Here is a 23,893-nt window from a genome sequence, read left to right as displayed (position 1 = left end):
GATCGGTGCACCTATGAGATTCCATATAAAGCATGTCCCAAATTATTCAAAATGCTTGGCAACCTTAGGCCACCCAGCTTGCAACCCTTGTCAGTGACAAGGGAGCTATCTTTATAAAAAATCAGCCATATGTTAGGTACACAGATAAGATACCGCAAAGAGAGAGAGAGAAAGAAATATATTAGCAGGAACAGTAGGAAGGGGCACCAGGCTAATTCATTTATTTGGTACCCTTGGTGTCATGATTCAGCATTTCTGATGTGAATCATTTATAAAAAGCCAAAGCTACTAGCCCCTTCGGATAGGAAAGCAATAAATTCAGGACTAATGAGGGCCTGCTGAGAGGTATGACTGCAAATCCCCAATGTTAATAAAGCTACTTGTCTGCCTTTTTTTGGAAAACAGTCTATCTTGAAAGAGTTTCTTTCTGAAACATAAACATTGTCAGCTTCGAATTGATGCTGCACAACAAATTTGTGTTCTTTATTCTTTCCCTCTGTCTCTCCCTCCCCCAGTGGTGGGAGATGAATGCAGAGCATTAATTGCAAGAATTGCGCTGGTGTCAGTGTTCTGGGACTCAATGCCATTTCGGAAACGGAGCAATTATACAGTACCTGACTGGCACATTATTATAATCACTCCCTGTAGAGGCAACATATGGTGCTAGACTTGTTGTTTTTTAAGACTTTGTGGCAAACTGGCTGTGAGACGAGGTTCTTGTCTTAAAAAACCACACTATCTCATTCTTCGTAGCTGGTCTGGTTTCACTGGCAAGTCAAATATGGGCGGATCTGAAATCTCCTTGTGAAGTCCCTCATGTCTCTTATCAGGTTCTTCTCTCCATTTCACATTATATACTTTTTTTATTAGGGTAGGAGGCAAAAAAGTACACTGAGCACAACCCACTGGGAACTCCTACTCAAACAGGCTACGCTGAAAAGAACAGAGCTTTCACATGAGACTTGGTACAGGAGTGTTAGATGTTGCTGTTATTTACCACTTTCAGGGAAGTATTATTTTAGCAAAGGCATCTTCTGTTCCTCTGCTCTTTCACCTCTTTTGATGTTTATCTATTCCACTTAACCCCACACTATTCTTTCCAAATGCTGGAACCTCACATCTTTCCTTAGCAGATCATCTTTGGCTGTTTTATCTCCTTCGTTACTTTTTACCCAAGCAAGGGAGAGCTAAATTTCACATGGATGTACCTCGGTGCTAATGGATGCCCCCATAAACATTTTTAGATGGGTTCCCTAGATTCAGTTGGCCTTAGAGTTTCTGCAAGCCCTCCTGTTGCATTCCCTTCTTTCTGCAAGGTATGCTGGAGAAAAGAGAAGCAGGACAAAAGTGCCAGACTTGGGATAGGAAGTTGTTTGGTTTTTTAAAAAAGGTTATAACTAAAAACATTCAAAATTAGCTTAGGGTAAATTTACCCATCATTTTTTTTTTTTCCTTTTCCAACTTCTTGTAAAAGGTCCCTTTTTCTTCAGAAGCTTCAAGACATACCAGAAGAAGGTAGATTATCAATATAAATTTTGGTTTGTTGAAGGTACATTTTGCACGTAGGTACTTATAACTAACTATTCTCAAATATAGTATCTGTCTTTTAAGTGTGAAGTTGATACCTGATTTCTAATAAGGTCTTCTCCCTGCTAAACTAGCTTTCAATATGCACATACTAAGAGGAAAGAGCATTCAATGATGTATCTTCTGTCTAAAGAGATGTAGCCCTGGCATACATCTGCTGTATGAGATGTCCTGTTTCTCTAGGGTACCTCTTATGTACACCTTTCTCTGTGATTTGAATGCAAGAATGCCCTTCATCGTTTCTCAGTGTGTGTGTGTGTGTGCGTGTGTGTGTGATTTTTTTTTTTTAAGTTTTAGACTCAAATTCTTATTTTATTCCCAAGAATAACTAAATGACTGAATGAATAGGCTAAATATTTGACAAGAATTTGTTTTCACTGAAAACATAACCAAATAAATAACCCTTTCAAAATTCTAGAGAAAGCATGCATTTATAGGCAGTCTGGAGTTCTATTGTACAGATGGGTTGGGTTATGTGAAACTGCCAATATAACTGCTCTGTATTCTGGCTGATGTTGTGTGAGCAGCATTTGATAAACTCTCTTCCACCCCTCCCTTTGTCCCTGTGTACATATTGTTCTATTCACAACATAAACCTGAGAGTAACAGATGCAAACTGTGAAATCAATGAAACCTGGAAGTGCTTAACTTTGGCTGGTTGTACCCATAAGATTTGCATTAGGTACTAATCCTACAAATGCAATTTTCTTTACTCACCCAATACTAGATAAAAAGAAATGCATAAATATAACTACCTCTGGTATTTCATTTTTCAGATGACTTGAATACAGCTTTCTTATTCAAGTTTCAAACTTAATCATCCCAGGGTGGGATTTTTATACAGCACCACAATATTAGACAAAATGGGCAGTATAACATGGAAATGAGTCAGCCAAATAGCTGGAGAGAACTTTCTAGCTATTTGCTTAATGCCACATGCAGTCAGGTGTTAAAGTGGGTGCCATTCTGAAAAATCTGTAGCACATGAATGAATTCATTAATGGCAGTTGGATTCCCCCATGAGTTAAGTGTTTCAGACCCTGTGCCTTTCCTTTTTGTAACATCTGCTGTTATTCAACTATTACAGTATAAATATATTTCAAGATACAGTGGAACTAGTGAACTATTTTGAGTTACCTTTATACTGATAAAGTCACTTTGTAATTTTTTGTTTTTTGTTTAGATCACTCTCTATATCCACAAAATGAAAGATCAGCAAATAAGCTCTAATATTTTAATATAACCTGGCTTTCATTATGCAGAGGGAGAGCACCCTTCCTGGTGACATATCTGAGTCTGGTTTCAAAAGAAACAGCATCGTGGCCAATCTAGTGTAGGAAAATGAGTGCTTGTGGAAAAGCTTGCCGGCTTCATATGTCAGCTTCTAGAACAAGGTTTACTATAAACAAACAGTTGAGAAACAACTAGTCTTGAAAGATACTTTGATACTGAAATAGACTATGAAGCTTAGGAGACAACATTAGATGGACTTTGGAGACCAACATTCAGAAACCAATCTATCAGAAACTAATGTTAACAAGTTATTTTTGTTCAGGAGAGCTCAATTTTCCATTTTTAAAAGATGAATAGACACTTCTCTCATGGATCATTGTGGGCAAGTAAGGCTGCAGTCTCAGCCCCATTTATTGGAGGATATTTGCTACTGAACTCTGTAGACATATACAGGATTGCAAAATCATTTTGAAAATTAAGGAAATCTGTTAAAGCGCTTCAGAGCAAGAGCAACAGTAGGATTATGCAAGAAAAAATATTAGCAAGATATTGGGAACCATATGCTGTCTCACTGAATTTAAAAATGGATTATGAATAATCTTCACTGCTGCTTGTGAAAAAAAACACATTTAGCTCAACAGTTTTGGTTTTATAGGAAGCCCCTCTTTCAGCTCTGCTAGTTTCTGAATGATGAATCTGTGGTCTCAGTCTGGTTGTATGGTAGGACATTAGCTCTCTTGCTATAGACATTAAGACAGATGCAGAATTTTTTCCAGGTCATAAGTCACATATGTCATTCAAGTAGCGTGCCGGGGTCACACTCCAAAAAGAGTGGGACTGGGACAAAAATTACAACTGATTTCATTTCACTTATATTGAAATTGAATTAAGATTAAATATAGCTAATACCATTATTCTCTAGCCATCTATTTGATTATTTTCATCTTGTCTCACATTAACAATTACAATTTTGTAATAAATTTTGGAAATCTCTAAAAATGCAGCCAAGACTTCTGAATTGCTCAGACTGTTCATCTTTGCTTTTAATAAATAAGCTAAATAGCATAACACCATGTGTGATTATTCCAAAGCATGTCTCACTGCATTTAATGGGGATTACTTCCTAATAAGTATGTTTATGCCTTCAGTCTTGCCCTGAGAAGCAACTACATCACCTGTTTTAGAACAGAAAGATGAAAGCCTACCCAGTGCCACAATGGTGTAGAGAAGTGGAATAGTTCAGGATTCATCCCAAATAACACAGTAACAGATGATGAAATTCAGTGGTGGCACTGTATACGAGGACACAATCATCTTCACTCCATTGTGTCTTTAGGAGGGGCACCAATAACTGGCTGCTGAGAATGTAGATGCATTTCATCCTAGAATGGCCTCAAAGTAGATGCAAGAACTCTGAAAAAGCTCCACAGATCAGGTTGTTTGCAAATGGAGGGTTCTAAGTGTTATCAAGTAAAGAACATTGTGCAGTCACTCCTTTTTGCATCCTGTCTTTAATGATACTTCGTAGTAATAATAGCGGTTGGGAGAAGGAGAAAGAGACAGAGACAGGTATTAAGAATTGGTAGGGGAATGGGAGATCACCAATGCCCTGGGAAACGGGCAATGTGACACCACCAGAAAAGCCTGGTCTGGAAGCACCTATCTGATTACTGTTTAAATGGAAAGCCTTTGTTGCTACTTTGAGTTCTACTGCAGAAGTAGATGAGATATAAATGTAATAAAGTATTTCAATCTATAGCAGTTAGGAAAAAAGATGGTGTTTGGGTTATATGAACATCTTATAAGGGATTTTGGAATGTTCATGAATAAGCTAACTCTTAAAAAATGGATTAAAAACTTGCATTTGATAGACAAACCTAAACATGTGAATAAAAAGAATGACTGGATCAGTGATTAGCCATTCTGATAATATCTGTTGGCTGTGTTACCAATTGTGATACTTCCTCGACTGCTATGTATTTTAATTTTTGTACTTGTTGTACTTGTTTTTATTTTTACTTGGTTCTTGTACACCACCCAGAGTCACTTGTTGAGGTGGGTGGCTATACAAATTGGTTAAATAGATAAATTTAAAGTGGAGTTGCTGAACTAATAAGTGCAGCAGAAGAAGCATAAGTGATTGTCTCTCTTGTACCTGCAACCTACCATCAATGTCCATGGTGGGGGATTTGTTTTTTATCCCCTCCCATTTTGAGAATATACATGTTTCCACAAAAGAGCAGAGACCCTGCTATGAACATTAAGGAAGAAATATTTATATCCAATTCCTTTGTCCCACGGTAGTATTAATTGCTAAAGCTATTCATAGTACAGTGATTTAAAGGAGCATTCTTTGAAATTAATGACATTTCTACCTAGATGCATGCTGAGAGAGTAGATTAAAAGAGTTACTTTTTTCATGTTAAATATAAGTGTGTAAAATTGATTCATGCACATTGTTTTATTTAGATTAGGATTATTTGGACCTTTTCCAATCAGAGTTCAGTCTGGTTTAGAAGGTAAAACAACCATTGTTACTTTTGTGAATAAGATGTTCCAGACAATGGGCATGGAAGTGTATGTCTTAGTTTTGGTGAGTGGTCCAGCAGGATCCAGTCCCATTAACCATGGTAATCCTTGAAACCATTTGGCCAACATGGATCTTGGCATTACTGTTTAGCAATAGCTCTGGCTTATCTGCTGAGCCCCTTGATTGTTGGATGATGGAGGTCTTTGCTTTATCAGCTCTACTGTAAACTAACTATAGATTTGGTGGAGTTTATACAAACTCTGACCAGCTTTTCATGAGAAGGATGTTAAGAAAGCTGTGGAAATCTTAAACTGCTCTCTGGAAAGATACCACAAGGGATTGAATGTAGTTCAGTCCAGATAGGAGGGTCAGAAAACAAGCTAATGTGGGATTGAGAATAAAGTAGTTCTGGACAGGATTTGTATTCCTCTCTGAGAATCAGATTAGCATCTTGGGAGTATCTCTAAAGATAGCATCCCCTCCGGAGGATCGGGTGGCTGGTATGGACCAGGAGGCTGTTTTCCTCTATCTGCCAACTGTATTCCTTTTTAGAGGCTATTACTTTGACTTAATGCTCCATGCCTTAATTATCTCCCATTTACATGTGTTCTACATCAGGTTGCCCTTGAAGACCATTTGCTTCTGGGTGCTTATCAATAAAAATGTAAATAATTGGAACCAGAATATCTGAAAGTTAACTTCTTTTTCTGTCCATGGATGTTATGGTCTGCTGTAAGTCCATCAGGAAACTTTAGACTGACAGGACTGTGGAATCCTATCTTTTCTTCCCTTTGTGGAGATTCCTATTTAGGAACATCAGAATGACTTCTTTTTGAAAAATAACACTTTGGACCACCTGGTAATAGTTTAGCAATGGAACGTGTCCATTGGTGGTAGCCAAATGGTGATAGCCAAAAAACAGACATTTTAAAAAGGCAATTGGAGAAACAAATGGGGGTTCAGGCTATCATTGCTACTAGTGTTGATGGCTATGTCCTGTCTCCTGAGTCATAGGCAGCAGTCCTGAAAGACGAGCTGCTAAGGAGCAGCAACAGCGTAGCCATCTTTATAAGCAACTGTGCCCAATTGACCACTGCCTGATACAGAATGCTGATCCCTGCTCTGATCCACCAGGACTCTTCTGAGGCTCTTGTGATTTTAAATTAATTAAGTTCTCTCTGTTTTTAAATACCATTGTTTTTAATCTATCTACTCTATTATTTTGTTTATAACTTCCCTGGGCTAAAAGGCAACTTATGATTAATTAAATAAAATTTTCTTGTTGAGCTGATCTTGAAAAAGCAAAACCAAGTTGGATACGGTTACTACATGGATGGGAGACTGCCAGGGAATACCAGGGCCATATGCTAGAATGGGAGTCATAAAAGGGACTGGAAGAAGGCAATGGCAAACCTGTTCTCATATTGTTAGCAAGAAAGCTGAGCTTGACTCAAGGAAGTTTTTACCGTTTATGTGACCCATCAGAATGGTATATACAGTCCACCTTCTTTTAAGCTCTCAGAGCAGAGATACAGTTATCATAACCCTCTGCACAGAGTTCTGCATTATTTCCACCCCCACTACCTCCATGGAAGGGCCAAATTTTTTTATAATTTTACCTAGTGTATATCCTGTGAGGTGATTTCAGTTACGTTCACCGCCGAGAGGTCAATGGGCACAAGTCGATGAGTTGAATTTCTGGTAGAGGATGTGAACCCCATAGAATAACACCTGGCTAATTTTTTAATATTATTTATTTATTTAACAAATTTGTCACCTCCCATCTCATTAAAAAGTGACTCTGGATGGTTTACAGAGAAAATAAAATTGATTAAAAGTACAATACAAAAGTAGTCTTGAATAAATAATAGATATTAAATAAATATGGTATACATTATGGACTGCTTCAATAGTGCATAAATAGTAAAATACCATACATACACAAATCAGATGTTTTAGGATTCACCTTTGAACTTACCTGAAACGAGAATAATGAGGAGTTTGGCCCCAGGTTCCAAGATGCTATGAAAGAACCTTATGGTAGCTGGCATGTCTTTTACATAATACAGCATCTAAAAATGATAAGAATTATTTCAGTGTAAAATGGGTTTGCAGACACATTTCTCTGAATGTTTTGTTTTGTTAAAACAGAACTAATTCAAATATTTGCAAAATTTTCCTCTCTGTATGTTGAGCTATATGTCCCACCATCATTACAAAGCAGGATGAAATATCAGGTTGGGAAGGTAAAGCTACACAGAAAGAGAAAGAGAGAGAAATTAGTTTATAAATAAGAGGACATAAAATACAAAGTTTTGGAGCAAATCTGTAACGTCAAACTAGTACACCTTGCATGAAAAATAGCCCATTAATGTAATGTCTCAATAACAGCTGTCTGGCCACACATTATGCATCTTTCTACCTGGATCATGTGGATGAAATTCCATTTCCCCATCTCTTTGCTGGCCATAATTCGACATTCATATTCCAGTGATGTCTCCTTGTGCCAAGTGAACTTTATGTTCTTGAGATCTGATGTCTTTGCAACACGTTCTGAAATGTGAAAGCTCCACAGTTTATCTCAATTGCAGATATGAAATACATTTTCATTTCAATTTTTTTAAAGCAGCTGAAAGCCATATATTTCTAACATAACATTGACGCCATTGGTGAGACCAGTTCTCAGCTGCTGTCATTTTCTGTCCTCAGGTCACTTTAGTATAGTGAACCAAGTTATAGGGAAGGTACATTTTGTTACATTTCCAGAATCTGACCTAGATCTAGATCTAGAACTAGTCACCTGCATGACCAATAAAGACTAACAATGTATTCATATTATCTGTAGTCTTCCTGTTGTTGTGAAATTAGAACACCTAATATCTTGTGCAATTAGCCATCCTGGCTGGAGCTAATAGAAGTTGCAGTTTCTTGAAAGCTGGAAAGCCACAGTTTTCCTAATCTTGACCTATAGCTCAACCCCACTGTGCTGTACTTCGACATTTCCTTGTGAAATCAGCTCTGATTTCTGTGTCGACCTGAAAACTAAGGGACATTGAGACAGTGATTGGAATACTCTCTCGATTGCAATATTCTCTTGATTTCCAGTGCAAGTAGACAAAACCTGCTTTGTCTCTGAAAACTGTCATAAGGGACACTGTCTTCTTCTTTCCCCAAAAGCACTAAAGCCCTCCATCATTGATACTGTAAGTCTGTTTCAACCATGATTCCATTATTTTGGGTCCAGTTACATGATCTGAAGTCCTGTGTACATGCAGAAACCATTCAGAATATCACAGACACTGACTTAATGCAGTAAATGAAATATTACTTTTCTCAAGGATCTGATTATGATACCTCACTATGAAGGTGAGAAATGATTTATCTTTGCTTATTCCTCCCCCACAACATACATTTTTTTTTTTCTTTTGGCATTTCCTATTGGACACCAGACTACTGTAGTGTGCTTTATTGGGCTGCCTTTGAAGATAATTTGGAAGCCGCAGTTGATACAACATGTGGCAGCAAAGCTACTGGGAGGTGCTATTGCCACATAACCCAGGTCTTGGAGATGCTTTAGTGGGCTTCCAATAGGCTCTGGGCTCAATATAAAATGCGTTTTTTACTTATAAAGCTGGGCTTCCAGGTATTTCCAGGAACACGTCCTTCAGGTAGAAATAGCCTGTTCCATTCAGTCATCCCAGGAAAGGATGCTCAAAGTCCCCCCATTTGTAAAGGTCATGGGGGTGGGATGGTCCAGAGGTGATGTTTTCTACACAGGTCCTTTTCTATACAATAGTTGATCCCCAAGGTGAGAGTAGCGCTTTCTTTGCTCTCATTCAGAAGGGCTATTAAAACTGTATTTGGGACAGCATTAGGGGCACTGTCAAGATTCGGCAACAGGGTAAGGATTTTTGTTATGTATTTCTAGCTTCAATGGTGCTTTATTATTTTTTTATTGCTCTATAATAATTACTTTGGATTTAGCAGCATACATGTGTGCACATTATTTATGTATGTGTCTATGTATGGCTTCCCACTTCTAACTGCTACAGCTGTTACTCAGTCCTCTTCCATTATCAATTCCTAGACTCTATGACCAATGTGCTATTTTAAGCACAGACATCATTCTGCAGTAATCCATATCAGCACTGAAGATAATACGCCCCAGACTGCTTTTATTTCATTATCAGACCGTTGATACACAATCAAAGGGAAAATGAAGAGTGAGAAGAAAGCTAACTCCTATCAATGTGCCAAAAATTCTGGGCTATCTTCCAAAGATGATTTGAAAACCTACAAGACAGGAACACTTTCCCTAAATGGAAATGTGTATTTTGCTAAGTATCTAGCCAACCTTAGCTTCATGTTATGGGTTACCTTGTAAAACAAACAGGGTTCACAGTAGAATAGAAAATATGATACCTGTGGACACCACCCTGGGCATCTACCAGCTCTGTACTGCAGAAGCCTTTCCAGAAAATAGCATGTGGCAAGGCATATGCCAGCTCTTAGCTTCACTTTATTTCCAAGAAGGCCCTATAGGCATCCTGACAAGTTAAATATGGTGCATGGTTCTTTGTTTGGCTGCTACCTACCTCTTGTAAAAAGTCAGAAATAAGTTGGAGTAGAGCTGGGAAGTTGGCAAGAATAACCAGATAATTTGCTTTTCAGTAAGTGGGTGTTTCAGTAGCAGCATAGCAGCTATTTTGAGAGTTCTCAAAATTCCAAGAGTGCCAATGGTCTCAGGAAGGCAGCTTTGTCCTGGCTGCTATCTACCCATGGAGGAAAATCAGTATTTGTGACATAGCTTGAAGTTTCAGGAAGTTAAAACCTGAACTGTTCAAATAACAGCAGCAAATTTCCCATTTCGTTTCAATGGCATTAATAGTGCATTGTGTTTGCTGCCCCATAAGCAGGGGTTTCCATCCTTTGGGTTGCACCATGCTGAGAATCATCAGACCGTATCTCTTACTCCCGTTCAGTGGAAATGTGATAAACGGATGCTCCAGAGAAATGTTTCAAGAGCACGTTACTTCCATCATGAAATCTAGAACACTGATGGGCAAACTGATAAATGACTCAGTGCCTAGCAGAAGTTGCAGCATTAACCATACCTTTGTAACTGTTTATTTGTTCTGCATTTGGTTCTATCACATCATTGTGAATGATAACCTCAGGATATTCTGACTGTAGTCTTGCAAGAATCCGAAGGTCAATTTCTCCTAAGACACAAAGAAGAATAAACCAACCAACTAATATAAGTTTTGTAAAAAGTGTGTATTTACTTAGCTCATTCGCAAATGTTAAATTAGTTTCCAAATGGCACATAGCAAATGACAAATGAAAAGCATCGCTCCATAATGATCAAATCACATCCCATCACTCTTAGGACCCTGAGACAATTCTACTAGTGATGGCTGAATATTAGAACAACTACATTGGGCTAGACTAAAGACGTTAGCTAGTCATTTTTTTCATAACTTGTGGGAATCTCACAAACAAAATGTGAACAAAATAGTACTCTGACACTGGTGTTACACCAGCAAATGGAACTGAGAAACATCTTGCTTCTGATTCTGGAGGTAATAAATAGCCGTCATGACTAGTATTCACTAATACATTTATACTCATGAACTTGTTTAATGTACTTTTAAAACTGTCCCAAGTCTGCTGCCAGCACATATGGTAACAAATTTATTTTTATTATATTATATGCATAGAAGTATTTCCTTTGATCTGTTTTAATCTCTCACTATTTGCTTCATTGAGGGAAGAAGAAAAAAGTCATCTGCTTTTTCCAAACCAGATATAGTACTGTATATTCCAATCTTATCCTCCTTTACTTGCCATTTTTATTCCTAGACAAAGTATTGTTGATCATTTTTGCTGTCCATCTTACATTTATTCTAGCTCTACTATATCCTTTCCAAAGTGCTGGGATCAAAACTGTTCATGGTATTCCAATCTATTATTGTTATACCATAGATACATACAAAGGCTTAACAAAATCTATCACTTTTCACAAAATCACTTGTATCACTTTTAGGCAGCTACTTTACACTATGATCCTTGGGTAAGGATCCATCCATCCATCCATCTTAATGTATGTGTATGATTTGTATTGTCGAAGGCTTTCACGGCCGGCATACAATGGCTGGTGTGGGTCTTCCGGGCTGTGTGGCCGTGGTCTTGAAGTTTTGTTTCCTAATGTTTCGCCAGCACCTGTGACCGGCATCTTCAGAGTGCAGGAGCACAGACAGGAGCAGTTCTCTCTGTGCCCAGGGTGATGTGACCCTTTTTTGTGGGTATTTATAGAGATCTGAGGGGGAGGGGGATTGGGGGTGTGTGGGTGGGGTTGGGTTACTGAGTGGCTGCTTGTTTTGGTGTCAACATCTGTGTGTATCTTCCTGGGAATTAGGCAGGGTTTTTTCTTCTATTGAATTGTTAACGAGGGGCTGCTGGGAGGTGATTAGCAAGTTCATTGTGTGAACTGTTCACATGTCCTGGTGGTTGAGCTGAGTTCATTGACCTTTTGCAGGCTGTATTTTTCAGGATTGGTAGCCAGGTTTTGTTGATTTTTAGACTCTCCTCTTTTTTATTGAAGCTATGCTGGTGTTTGTGAATCTCAGTGGCTTCCCGGTATAGCCTGGTATAGTGGCTGTTGGTGTTGTCCAGTATCTCTGTGTTTTCAAATAGGATTTTGTGTCCAGTGTGCTTGAGAGCATGTTCAGCTACTGCAGATTTTTCTGGTTGCTGTAGTCTGCAGTGTCTTTCATGTTCTTTTTTCCTAGTATGGATGCTCTGAAGATGCGGGTCACAGGTGCTGGCGAAACGTTAGGAAACAAAACTTCAAGACCACGGCCACACAGCCCGGAAGACCCACACCAGCCAACCTATGTGTATGATTCTTTACAAAGAAGTAGAATGGATCTATCATACACATAGGTTGAGATAGATAGATAGATAGATAGATAGATAGATAGATAGATAGATAGATAGATAGATAGATAGATAGATAGACCTACCCATAATTGGCAGCTCTTCAGATCTGCACAATCCATGAATCAAAATTCTAAACAGAGACTTAAGGTCACAATGCAGAAATAATGGGTATATAATGGAAAGATAAAAGAAATAAAATGGTGATAGTGTTGCATATATGTTGGATTTGGTCAAAAGAGCTTCTAAACTTACATGCAGAAGATGGCAGCAAATGCCAAATTCAATCAGTATTGAACTGTCCTCTTTGGACATCATTAAATAACCTTAAGGCAGCCTTCCTAACCTAGCACTCTCCAGGTGCACCCTTCTTAGCCAATATGGTCAGGCTGACTGGGGATAACAGGAGCTGTGGCTCAATTCATCTGGAGGGCATCACATTGGAGAAAGCTGCCAAAGTAATTTACTAGAGTTATACTGGAAACCACTTTTTTTAAAAAAATCTTTACATAAGTAGAAAATACTAAGGGGAAAAGTAACCAGAGATATAGAGGAAAAGCACAGTTTCATCAATGTAGATGTGGCAACCACAGATAAGACCAGCAGAAAGAAAATTAAAATTTCTTCTTGTCATGGTGACAAGAAACATAAACAGAAGAAATGGAATCTACATATAACACATTTACCACAAGTAAATAGCATTTTGTTCAGAAAAATAATCCACAGGATTTATATCATAGATAGCTTTATGTCTGATATTGTATAAGTATAGATTTTTCTATTAACAAAGATGTTTCCATCTCAAAATATTATTTATTATTTGTTAGAGATTTATATCCCACTTTTTTTTTCCCAGGAGCTCAAGGCAGATTACATCCATTTCTTTAAAGAACTGTGAGGTAAATTGGGCTGAGGGAGAGTAACTGGTCCAAAGTCACCCAGTGAAGCTTCCAAGGCTGAGGGTAAACTTCAGTCTGGTCTCCCCACTCCTAGTTCAGCATCTTAACCATAACCACAAGTTATATTTAACTTGTTCAAAACTAACCTATTGTGAAATCTGGGGATGTGAAACTAATAACCACAGAATGTATTTTGATGTACAACTTCTTCTTCTTCTTCTTCTTCTTCTTCTTCTTCTTCTTCTTCTTCTTCTTCTTCTTCTTCTTCTTCTTCTTCTTCTTCTTCTTCTTCTTCTTCTTCTTCTTCTTCCTCCTCCTCCTCCTCCTCCTCCTCCTCCTCCTCCTCCTCCTCCTCCTCCTCCTCTTTTTCTACTACTTCTACTACTACTGCTGCTGCTACTAGCTCTCCCCAGCCCAGGATAAAAAAATACATTTGTATTTTCATTAATTGAACTGTTATTATATTCATTCCCATTCACAAGTAACCAATCCATTGCCCTCAGTTACTTTTAATGCTTCCCGTCACCTCAGACTCTCTGATTTGTAGTTTAATCTACTACCTTAATTGAGTTCATTTAGTTGTTTATATGCAAACAAGTGCTTTGGGGCATTTCAGAACCAGATCTCTGGCAGCCTGAAAACCAATTGACAACTATCAGTTTAAGCTCTAGAAATTATTTAAGCTCTCAGATACAATTACCTTTAAAAGGCTATCACTATGTTCACCATTAAGTTTCCAATTAAACTTTTCAAGGAAATAGATTGTTTATAGCAGTCACTATTTTACCACACAGTAAATGTCTTTTGTGATTGGAGGGGGATAGAGTTGGTCACATTAATAAGATATAAGCTGTAAACAGAACACATTTTCTTACAGATGGGAATGACACCACCTCACTATTAACTATGGCCATTTACAGTTTGACTGCCTACATCCCTAGTTTTGCTAATGCAGCATTTTGCTCTCACAAGCCTTTCCATACCAAATGTCAACACTAGCATAATGGACAGCTGGGAAGGACTTGTTCAGAAGCAGACCTGAGATGTTTTTAAATAAATCATTTAAATGAATAAGAAATGTGTCAAAACCTTGCAGCATATTGAGCAACCAGCATCCCACGGTCTACATGTGGTCCTCAGTCTTTTTCTTTGCTACCTAGACCCTTTTTGTATTTCAAAATGCAAGGACTAGCAGTGATCCAGTGAGGCTGATTGGAAGATTTAGAACAGACCAAACACATCATCTAATTGATAATACCATATGACATGGTGTTTGCCACTAACCTGGATGACTTTAAAATGGAACTGAATAAATTCATGGAAGACAGGTCCATCAAGGTCTATTGGTCCTGGAAACTGAGTGCTACTTCTGGGTTTGGGCAACATGCATACAAATACCAGTTGAAGAGGAACAACAATGGAGCAACACTGGGAGGGGGATATGTCTCTACTTTGCAAGTACCTCTCAAGGAATCTGGTTGGCCACCGTGAGAAACAAAATGCTAGACTAAGATGGGTCTTGGCCTGATCCAAAAGGACTGTCTCTTTTTATTCTTAAAAAGCAATTTGTCATAAAGGAAATGAAATACAGAATAGGAGATTGAAAAGCCCCCCCCCCCTTTTCTTTTCTTTTCTTTTCTTTTTTGCTAGCCAACATCCCAGGCCTTCACAGAATTATATGAAACAAACTCAGTGTATCTGAGAGTGTCTGATTCTATATAGGTTTAGTTTACATGTTACTCTCATTCTCTGATTCTTTTTTTCCCATTCATTCCTACATTGCAAAACGTCCTATTGCCAGGATGTACATATATTTGAAATTATTTCTAAGCTTTTCCAAATACAGGAAACATAAACTGAATGTAATATAATATCCTACATATGTAATAACATCTATAATTCAGATTGCTAAATAATGTCTTTATATTTTTACTCACCTGAACCACCACCAACACTTAAAATGTTGATTTCAGCTTTTCCATTACTGATGCTAAAAGGGAAGGGCAAATTTACAATGGTCAAAACTGTTCAAGAAGTCCAGCATTAAAAAAGGGAAAGAAGGGGTGGGGAGGGGGAGGGAGGGGAGGAGAGGAGAGGGGAGGGGATGGGATGGAAAAATCTGTTTTGCAAAGCTAACCATTTAACTCAACTAAATACATAAGTATGCACACCCAGATCTCCTGAATGACAGCGTATATCAAACATTTCTAAGAACATGTCTGCTGTATTTTTACCTTGATATTAAGTGGGGCAGCTTCTTATGAATGAACTCCAGCATGCACTGATGTTCGGTTGAATTCTTGAGGAACAGTTGAAAAGATGCAACATAATGGCTATGGTCAGAGAACAAGCTCCTCATGGTCATGATAATCGCCAACCTACTTAAAGAAATAGGTCAAATAACAGAAAGCAGAGTTATCTGACTCAAATGTTGGAAAGGCAGGAGACAACAAAAAGTAATGGTAAAGGTAAGAACAGCTTCAGTCCTTTGCCCACCACAGGGAGGGCTGTGAAGCTGTTTATCTTATGCCAGCAGGTATTACAGGAAAGCGTTTGCTGAAGCAACATACTGGCATTTTTATCAGACCTTCACTGCCTGCAGCACAGAGCACCCAGCCAGGCTCTTTTGTAAACACAGGCATCATCTGAGTAACAATAAGGAATTTCTACCCAGAAACATTTTGGTAGCTACTTCTGCATCTCCAAGGTGATATTGTGCAAGTGGAAGTGGGGCTTGCATATGTACCAGCTTTGGACTAGCTAGAATTCAGTTTTATTCTAAACTGATCCTGGCAATATATATAAAAAAACAAAATTTCCCTCTTACCCCTATTGGTGGTACGTGTCTTCCTCAATCTCAGGCCCTCTACCAGAGGCCTGGGAGTTTGAGGGTTCTGCGCAGTATCTTAGCTGTTCCTAGCACTGCACTCTTCTGGACAGAGAGCTCTGATGTTGTTCCTGGGATCTGCTGGAGCCACTCTCCCAGCTTAGGAGTCACAGCCCCGAGTGCTCCTACCACCACTGGGACCACTTTGTACTTTCTGCATCTTCTCTAGTTTCTCCTTCAGGGCCTGGTACTTCTCCAGCTTCTCATACTCCTTGTTCCTGATATTGTTGTCACTTGGCACTGCTACATCTATCACCACCGCTGTCTTCAGTTTCCTTGTCTACTACTACAATGTCTGGTTGATTGTCCAGTACCTGCCTGTCCTTCCAGGTCTAGAAGTCCCACAGGATCTTAGCCCTGTTATTCTCCATGATCTTCTGTGGAATCTCCCATCTTGACTTGGGAGGGTCTAGCCCATACACTGTGTAGATGTTCCTGTACACAATGCCAGCTACTTGGCTGTGCCATTCAGTGTATGCTGTTCCTGCCTGCATCTTACACCCTGCAACTATGTGTTGGACTGTCTCTGAGGCCTCTTTGCACAATCTGCACCTTGGGTCCTGTCTAGTGTGGTAGACCCCTGGTTCTATGGATCTGGTGCTTAGTGCCTGTTCTTGTGCTGCTATGATCAGTGCCTCAGTGCTGTCTTTTAGTCCAGCCCTTTCCAGCCATTGGCAGGATTTCCCAATTCAGCCACCTCAGCTATCTGTCAATGGTGCATCCCATGAAGGGGCTTGTCTTGCCATGGCACTTCCTCCGCTTGAACTTCCTCCCATGTCTGCTGCCGCCTCAGGCATTCTCTCAGTAGCTCATCTTTGGGTGACGTCTTAGTGATATACTCCTGGATCCTCTGGTTTTGTCCAGGACAGTGGCTTTGATACTCACCAGACTATTTGTCTGTCTGTCTATCTATTTATCTATTCACACACAGAGAGATATAGATATCTATATCTATATCTATAGATATATAGATATAAATATAAATGATAGAGATGATAGAGATGATAGAGATGATAGAGATGATAGAGAGAGAGAGAAAGAGAGAGAGAGAGAGAGAGAGAGAGTCCTCGTTTAGCAACCACAATTGGGACCCGTAACTCAGTCGTTAAGCGAAGCAGCCATTAAGTGAAACTGTAACTGTGCTGACGATCTTACTTCAGCTTTCCTTTGCTCTACAGACCTGTGAAAGTCATAAATGTGAGGATTGATCACAAAGTTATTTTTTCATCACCATCATAACTTTAACGGTTGCTAAATAAGGCAGTCACTAAACGAGGACTACCTATATAGTTATAGATATAGATGATATAGATATTAATATAGATAATGTAGATGTAGATATAGATGTAGATGTAGATAAATATAGAGATAGAGATATCTCCCCACCCTGAGCTTCTTCCCAGCCTACCACCAAATTATCATGCAAACCACCTCCTCACCTCCTACTCTCACTTGTCACCTCCCTGAAATGTCCCCTCTAATTTCTGACATCCTGTCTGTAGAAACAAATGTTTTGTGTGGCCTTTCCCAAACCAAGTACAAATGTGCGCACTACAAAAGAAGAATATTTTAAAAAGAAAAGAAAAAAGGAAGAAAAGCATTATACAAAAAGTATTTGAATCGCTCCCATCCTTTCATTTTCCCCCATTCTTTCCTTCTTCCCTGGATGTTTTCTGAACTTATTTAAACTTTATTAATTATTTTAAAATGGAAACTTTTATAAAGTTAACAACGATCATAGACCTTGTGCAGCCTGAAACTTAACAGATATTAATTCAACCTCTTTTGGAGGGAGAGAGGAAATTAAACCTTTTTTTGAAGGGAGGACAGAATTTAAACCTCTTTTGAAGGGAGGAGGGAAATTCAACCTTTTCTGAAGAAAAGAGAGGAATTAATTCAACCTGTTCTGGAGAGAGGTGCTCCTTCGTGTGCTGGTGGCTCTGAAGTCTGGAGCAGGTTGGCTACCAGTCTAAGGCTGCCTGCCTGCCGTCTGGGGAAAAGGTACAGGTAGGTCATGATTAGCACGAGTTTGAATAATGCAATATTCAATTTAGTGTGAATTGTAAATTGATACCAGGTTGCATTTAATGTGACCCAAAATTCAGTTAGTGTGAGGCTAGCATGTGTGCAACTGAAACTAGCACGTCCGCAGTTGCAGTTGCTGCTCATTTTTGTGTGTGCAAAATGGAGAAAAGGAAGATTCCATCCGAGGAAAACAGTACAAGTTTAAAAAAGAAGAGGCTCGTTATTACATTAGAGCAAAAATTTGATGCAATCAAATAACACGGATGTGGTTATAGAAATGCTAAAGTAGGACAACATATTGGAATGCCTAAATCTATGGTAGAATTTTTTTTGTTTTTCTTTTGCATTCTGTAACTACTCTGTGACTTTGTTAACCTTTTTCATCCTTTACTGTAATATTTCATTAATATACATATAAAAATTATGTTTAAAAATTTTCATTGCCTATTTCCATTGAGCTGGAACCAATTACCCTATTTTCCATAGAAACATCACTTTGATTTTTTTTTTTCTTTTCCTAACTGTATTGCTTTTTGCACTTTTCCTTTTATCTTTTTTTCTAACTTTTCTTTATATATTTTCATGTTTATCTTTTATATATGTAAAAATCATACACACACATACACACATATACACACAAATTCAAATAATGCAATGATTTTGTGGGATTCATTAACCACGCTAATCGAGACCTTAATGGCAGCAGCCTGGGGTGCTTGAGGCTGCTGGGGCTCAGACTGAGGGATCTCCTATCGTGTGGTGCTCCTGCTCAGTCCATGCTGCAGCAACAGCAAGCAATCCTTGCTTAGGGTTACTAGACATCCGGCAAAAGGAGGACACGTCCTCCTTTTTGTCCTCATATCCTCCATCTAGCAGGCATAGCCTTAAAATCAAATAATATCTGGCTTTTTTAGTGTATTTTGTTTTTAAAAAATTGGACTGTTTTTACAATTCAAACTTTTGTGTATTGTGACCTTGTAAATTGTCTGCTTCTTTCTTCCCCCATCCATCAACAGACTTGACAGCCTAGATTTATGTAATTGTATTTATTTCCTGATTCTAGCCATTGGCTTCAATCCAGCTCCCTCAAATCTATTATCACTGTAGTCTGTGGATCGCATGACCCATCATAGGTGTCTATAGTAAAATTTGAGAAGTGCATCATTAATTCTATTTTATCACTAGCATAAAATAAAAATTTGTTGGAAAAATACTGCAATTGAAAAACCAGTCGTTCTGATGCTGGAAATAGTAATTTCATATACACGTCAGCATAAGTACATTTTCTTCCTTCCTTCCTTCCTTCCTTCCTGCCTGCCTGCCTGCCTGCCTGCCTGCCTGCCTGCCTGCCTGCAGTTTTGTGCTGTAATTCTGTTGCAGATGCCAGGAGAGTTAAACAGTTAATTTGTCCTCATTTCCGATTGTCCATGTCCTCCTTTGCCTGTTCAGATATTTGATATCTCATATCTGGTTAACCCTATGCTTGCTGCAATTAAGTTGAGGCAGTGAGCTTGTGCAGGACTCCTCGTAAGTCACAAGCCCGGAGTTTTGATGATTGGCTTTGATGATTGGTAAATGTCTTATTATTTAGTTTTAAAATGTAATATTATCTATGTTTTGTTATCTTTTTATTTTATTTTCTTGAATACTACCCAACTGCATTTTAATCTGGTTTGGGCCACACTCAGGAGTGTTGTGGGCTACAAGTTTGACACCACTGCTGTACAACATTTCAGTAAAGTTATCTGGAACGCTGGAGTGGGTGCCATGAGTATACTGATGACACCTAGCCCTAGCTTATCATCATTCAACTTTAAGGAAGCAATCACTAGGCTACAAAAAAACAACAAAATGAGGATGCTGTTGGTCAACAGGAAACCAGGGCTGAATGAGGTTACATTCTCATAGCCTGGGAATGCCTGTCATTGGATTCCCAGGGGGCTGCCATAGCAAAGAGTGCATTTCCACCATTATAACTAGTAAGCCAACAGTTCCTGGGCTTATCTATTCTTCAAACTTCAGCAGATAGTAGCATCTAGCTGATTTTGAAAAAGGGAAGCAAGGTTGGACCTGATGCAGGATATCAATTCCATAGTTAATAATGGTGGAACTTGGCTTAAGGGAACTTTGTAAGTCACTCCAGTTACATCCTAAATTACTGGTAATGTGCTTTCCATGGATCTTTAAGCTTTGCTGGTATAAGCTTCGCTCTGACATTCCTTAGTTCTCTATTTCTTCCAACCATCACAAAAAGCCTATCTTTTTTAATCCAATACATTCTATGATACACATTCTTGGCCATCCTTCTACTTAGATCTCAGTCTACCCAGAATTATTTTTTCCTTCCTCTATTTTTGCTGATAAAGTATATCTATTCATACTGTATTTCCCTAGATCTTCAGTGAGATGATCCACCAACTTCGATCTCCTTGGGCCTTCCTTTTTCAGTCAACAGCTTCTTTTGCTTGCCTAACACTTCGGAGGCCCATGTCAGCATTTTCCTCTGAACCTGCAACTTAATAATTGCCCTGCCAGCAGATTCAGACTGAGAAGTCACAAATTCAAAGCAGAAGTTACAAGATTAATTACATTTCCATTTGCATGTCCAGAATCCCTCATACAGTTTAAACAATACACTGACCAAGTGCAACAAATGAACTCAATATTATTATCTGCCTCAGTCGTCTCTGACTAGATGTCCATCACACGGGTGGGGACTACAATCTCCTGTATTCCTAGTCACCATGGCAGTGGTATGGCTGGCTGGGAATTTGGAAACCTGTACATTTAGTGCATCTGAAGGGAGGGTTACCAGATATCTGAACAGGCAAATGAGGACACAGACAATTGGAAAGGAGGACAAATGGAGGGAAAAGGAGGGTACACTAACTATTTACCTTTCTTGGCATCTGTGACAGAAATTACAGCAAAAAACTGCAAACACAATGTACTTAGGTCTATATGTATATGAAACTACTTTTTCCAGCATCAGAAAGACTAGTTTTTCAATCTCAGCAATGTGCTAGAGCCAGTTAGGAGGCAAAAGCCTTCAGAGTGTAGCTGATTATGGTCTTGCCAATTTCAGGCAGCAGCCAGGTGGGCCAGAAAGTACTAATCAACTAATTAAGGTCACAACGCTGAGCTTGTTAACTCACCCTCAGCACTTATTAAAGAAGCTGCTCAGGAAGAGCTAGCTGGTAGATCCTCAAAAAGGAGAACAGTATTTGAGTTTAAAGCTATGCCTGCTGGACATGAGGACAAAAAGGAGGACATGCTCTCCTTTTGCTTGATGTCTGGTAACCCATCTGAAAGGCACAAGTTGTACCTTGTCTCCCTACCATCCCCATATGAAGACATCTTGACAGTCAACATTCCTGCAAATTGATTATAGAACTATTGGTTAAGTTAGTGCAGGAAACAAGTGACTAGGATTGAAGTCTGTTTAAAATTCATAATGTGAACTCTAGAAGCACATTTGTAGAGAGCAGCACTTGTAGCCAAGGGTAGGTCTTCCTTAAATATTCCTAATTCATGATGATGCACTCACTGACAGGAAGAAATTAGAGTTTAAACTGGACAGCAGCAAATCCAAGAGGAAGAGGACATCTTACATCACAGAAATGGCTGCAGAGCTAGTGCTACCACTTCACATGGTACTTTCGCAGGGGTCAGACAGACCTATACAGACTGCAGCCCACCAAGCTAAGGATACTTCAATCTTCCAGCTTTGTGGAGCTTCCAGCGTTAGCTACTCTCTAACTATTGGAGGATCATGAGAATTGCTCTTCGTTATATGTGTATTCTGTATTTCCACACAGAGGAAAAGTAGCTGGAGAAATGAAATGGCATGTGAGAATATTTGCACACACACACAGAGGAGTCAAGCTTATACCGCATCCTAAGGAGTCAAATTTCATGAGGAGCAAAGTTCACAGCCTATAATATTGGCAACTGTAAATTATGTGCAAATATCCCTTCTACACAATAATACTGCCCATGTTTACACATTGTTTTGCTAAGCAGTCTCTTGATTCTGGGAAAAGTCAAGTGAATGACATTTGAAATGGTTTTGATTATTTTAACATATGATTCAGAGCTTGAATCTCTTAATTTCAAGCAAAAAACAAAAAATACAAGGTTGTTTTTGTACATTGTCAGGTTGCAAAATTTTGCACACTTAATCCAGAGAAGCCTAGTGGAGCTTAAGTTTAAGAATTGGGCTGCATGTATTATAAGTAGCAACAATAATTTTATTTACAGACTTAATGTCTTGTCTTTGTTTCCAACTTTAGCCACATAGAGCACATGCCAGCTGAGCTACCTATATAAATGTATGGGAATGTAAATGTAAACACACAGGGCAATCTTTAGCAACGATCCCTAATGGTGACGATGGCAATTCATGTTGAATTTTGCTGATCCAAATGTATTCAAAATACAAGAAAAGCTCAGAACTAAGTCACTGAGTTACTGTGATTCAGAAGTCACTGAGCCTCTCAGTTAAATGTGCAGCATTTATTATTTGCTCCAGATGAACACTAGGAGGGAATCTAATTTAGAAGAATTTTGCAGCTGTTGCTGTATATGACATGTTTCATTTCCCAGCACAGAACTAAAGCTTAAAGTACAGAACTCTTTAGAGTTAGATCTGATTTCTGATCCCCTATTCACAGAAATTTGGGCCAATAGCAACAGAGAGGAGACAGTTTTAGGATAAATGCGTTATTGATTTCAGTTAACAAACCACAGATGTTTTCAGCTTTTTCTCTTGAAACCAACATTTGAAAACAATAGTACTTACCTGCATAAGTCTCGTCCTTATGGAACTGCTACTTTCAATTTGTGGAAGTGTCGTAACAGTTTGCAGGAAATGGATTCTGTGCCAGACACAGTACATTTTTACAGGCTAAATCTATCTCCACCCCCAGAATCACTGCCTTGGCAAAGACAGTATTTCTGCTTTGAAAGAAGCAGAAGGAATTGGTGACAAACTGGCTAGTCTTGAATGGAGCTGAACACTGAGAGCTATGCTCTGCTTTCATTTTTATTGGCTTAATCCTGACACTGCTTGTTTTGTGACTGTGTGGAGAGAATACAGCTGCAGGCATTTAATTTAAAAAATAGAATGTGCTTACTTTCACAACAAAATATGATTTTTTTTCACTTTGTAAAATTCTGCTGTCCAGGCAAAAAGAAAAATTGAAAAATAAAAGCGTATCACAATGGTTGTTTTAAAAAGTGTAGTTAAACATTATTAAACACACACACACACACATTTTTATATATTTTCCAAGGCATTTATTAGCAGGGAGTCCAGAAACTGAACTGTTTGGAGTTTTGTTAATACCATTCCATACAAGTGTACTTTCGGGTACTTGGTAGCATATTTTTGTATTTCCGTGGTTATATTCTATTCAAACCTAAAGTTTGTTGGTTTCTTTTCCAAAGAATAAAGATGATAGGTGCAGTAATTAGTCTCTATGTATGAATAACTTTCTGTTCTCTGCTGCTCCCATCTACAACCTCTCCCTCCTCCCCCAGCCTTGGCCCAGGTAAAAGTTTATGTGATTCAGTGCTTTTCTGCCTAAGAAAATTAAAAGTACAGTGAAAAATAGCTTATCGGCATAAATATTAGGGTAGGCTCTGCATTTGTTACCTGTCAGCCAGGCTATTTCTGAAGACAAACTACTAAACCCTGAACCCAAAAGAGCCCACCTGACAGGTCAAAGCTGCAGAGAAAAGGCATGGGATGAAGCAATCCATAAAGAGTGAGAACCACCTTTGCCAACGGTG

General features: G+C 38.7%; 1 protein-coding gene across 7 annotated transcripts in view; it reads right to left on the bottom strand.

Annotated features, from left to right (window-relative positions):
* HNMT (histamine N-methyltransferase) overlaps positions 1-23,049 on the bottom strand; it is a 28,385-nt gene extending 5,336 nt beyond the window's left edge. The window contains exons 1-7 of one of the 7 annotated variants that reach the window (XM_025171021.2): positions 22,902-23,049; positions 17,977-18,065; positions 15,423-15,569; positions 15,126-15,178; positions 10,465-10,572; positions 7,773-7,903; positions 7,329-7,422 (exon numbers count right to left, since the gene is read on the bottom strand). In XM_025171021.2, the coding sequence (XP_025026789.1) occupies positions 7,329-7,422; positions 7,773-7,903; positions 10,465-10,572; positions 15,126-15,178; positions 15,423-15,553 (517 nt within the window). In that variant the 5' untranslated portion in view covers positions 15,554-15,569; positions 17,977-18,065; positions 22,902-23,049. Of the gene's footprint in view, positions 1-7,328; positions 7,423-7,772; positions 7,904-10,464; positions 10,573-15,125; positions 15,179-15,422; positions 17,256-17,514; positions 17,627-17,976; positions 18,066-21,711; positions 21,866-22,901 lie in introns of those variants that run through there. The other 6 variants (XM_007434959.3, XM_088146515.1, XM_025171020.2 and 3 more) reach the window with 6 other exon arrangements.
* Positions 23,050-23,893: the final 844 nt, after the last annotated feature.

This window comes from Python bivittatus, unplaced genomic scaffold (genome assembly GCF_059951505.1).
Source record: "Python bivittatus isolate LINGU-HERP-01145 unplaced genomic scaffold, Pbiv_v1 ctg000480_np1212, whole genome shotgun sequence".
NCBI classification, from domain to species: Eukaryota; Metazoa; Chordata; class Lepidosauria; order Squamata; family Pythonidae; genus Python; species Python bivittatus.
Note: the sequence above shows the minus strand (reverse complement) of the source record. Positions and strands in the feature narration are given on the sequence as shown.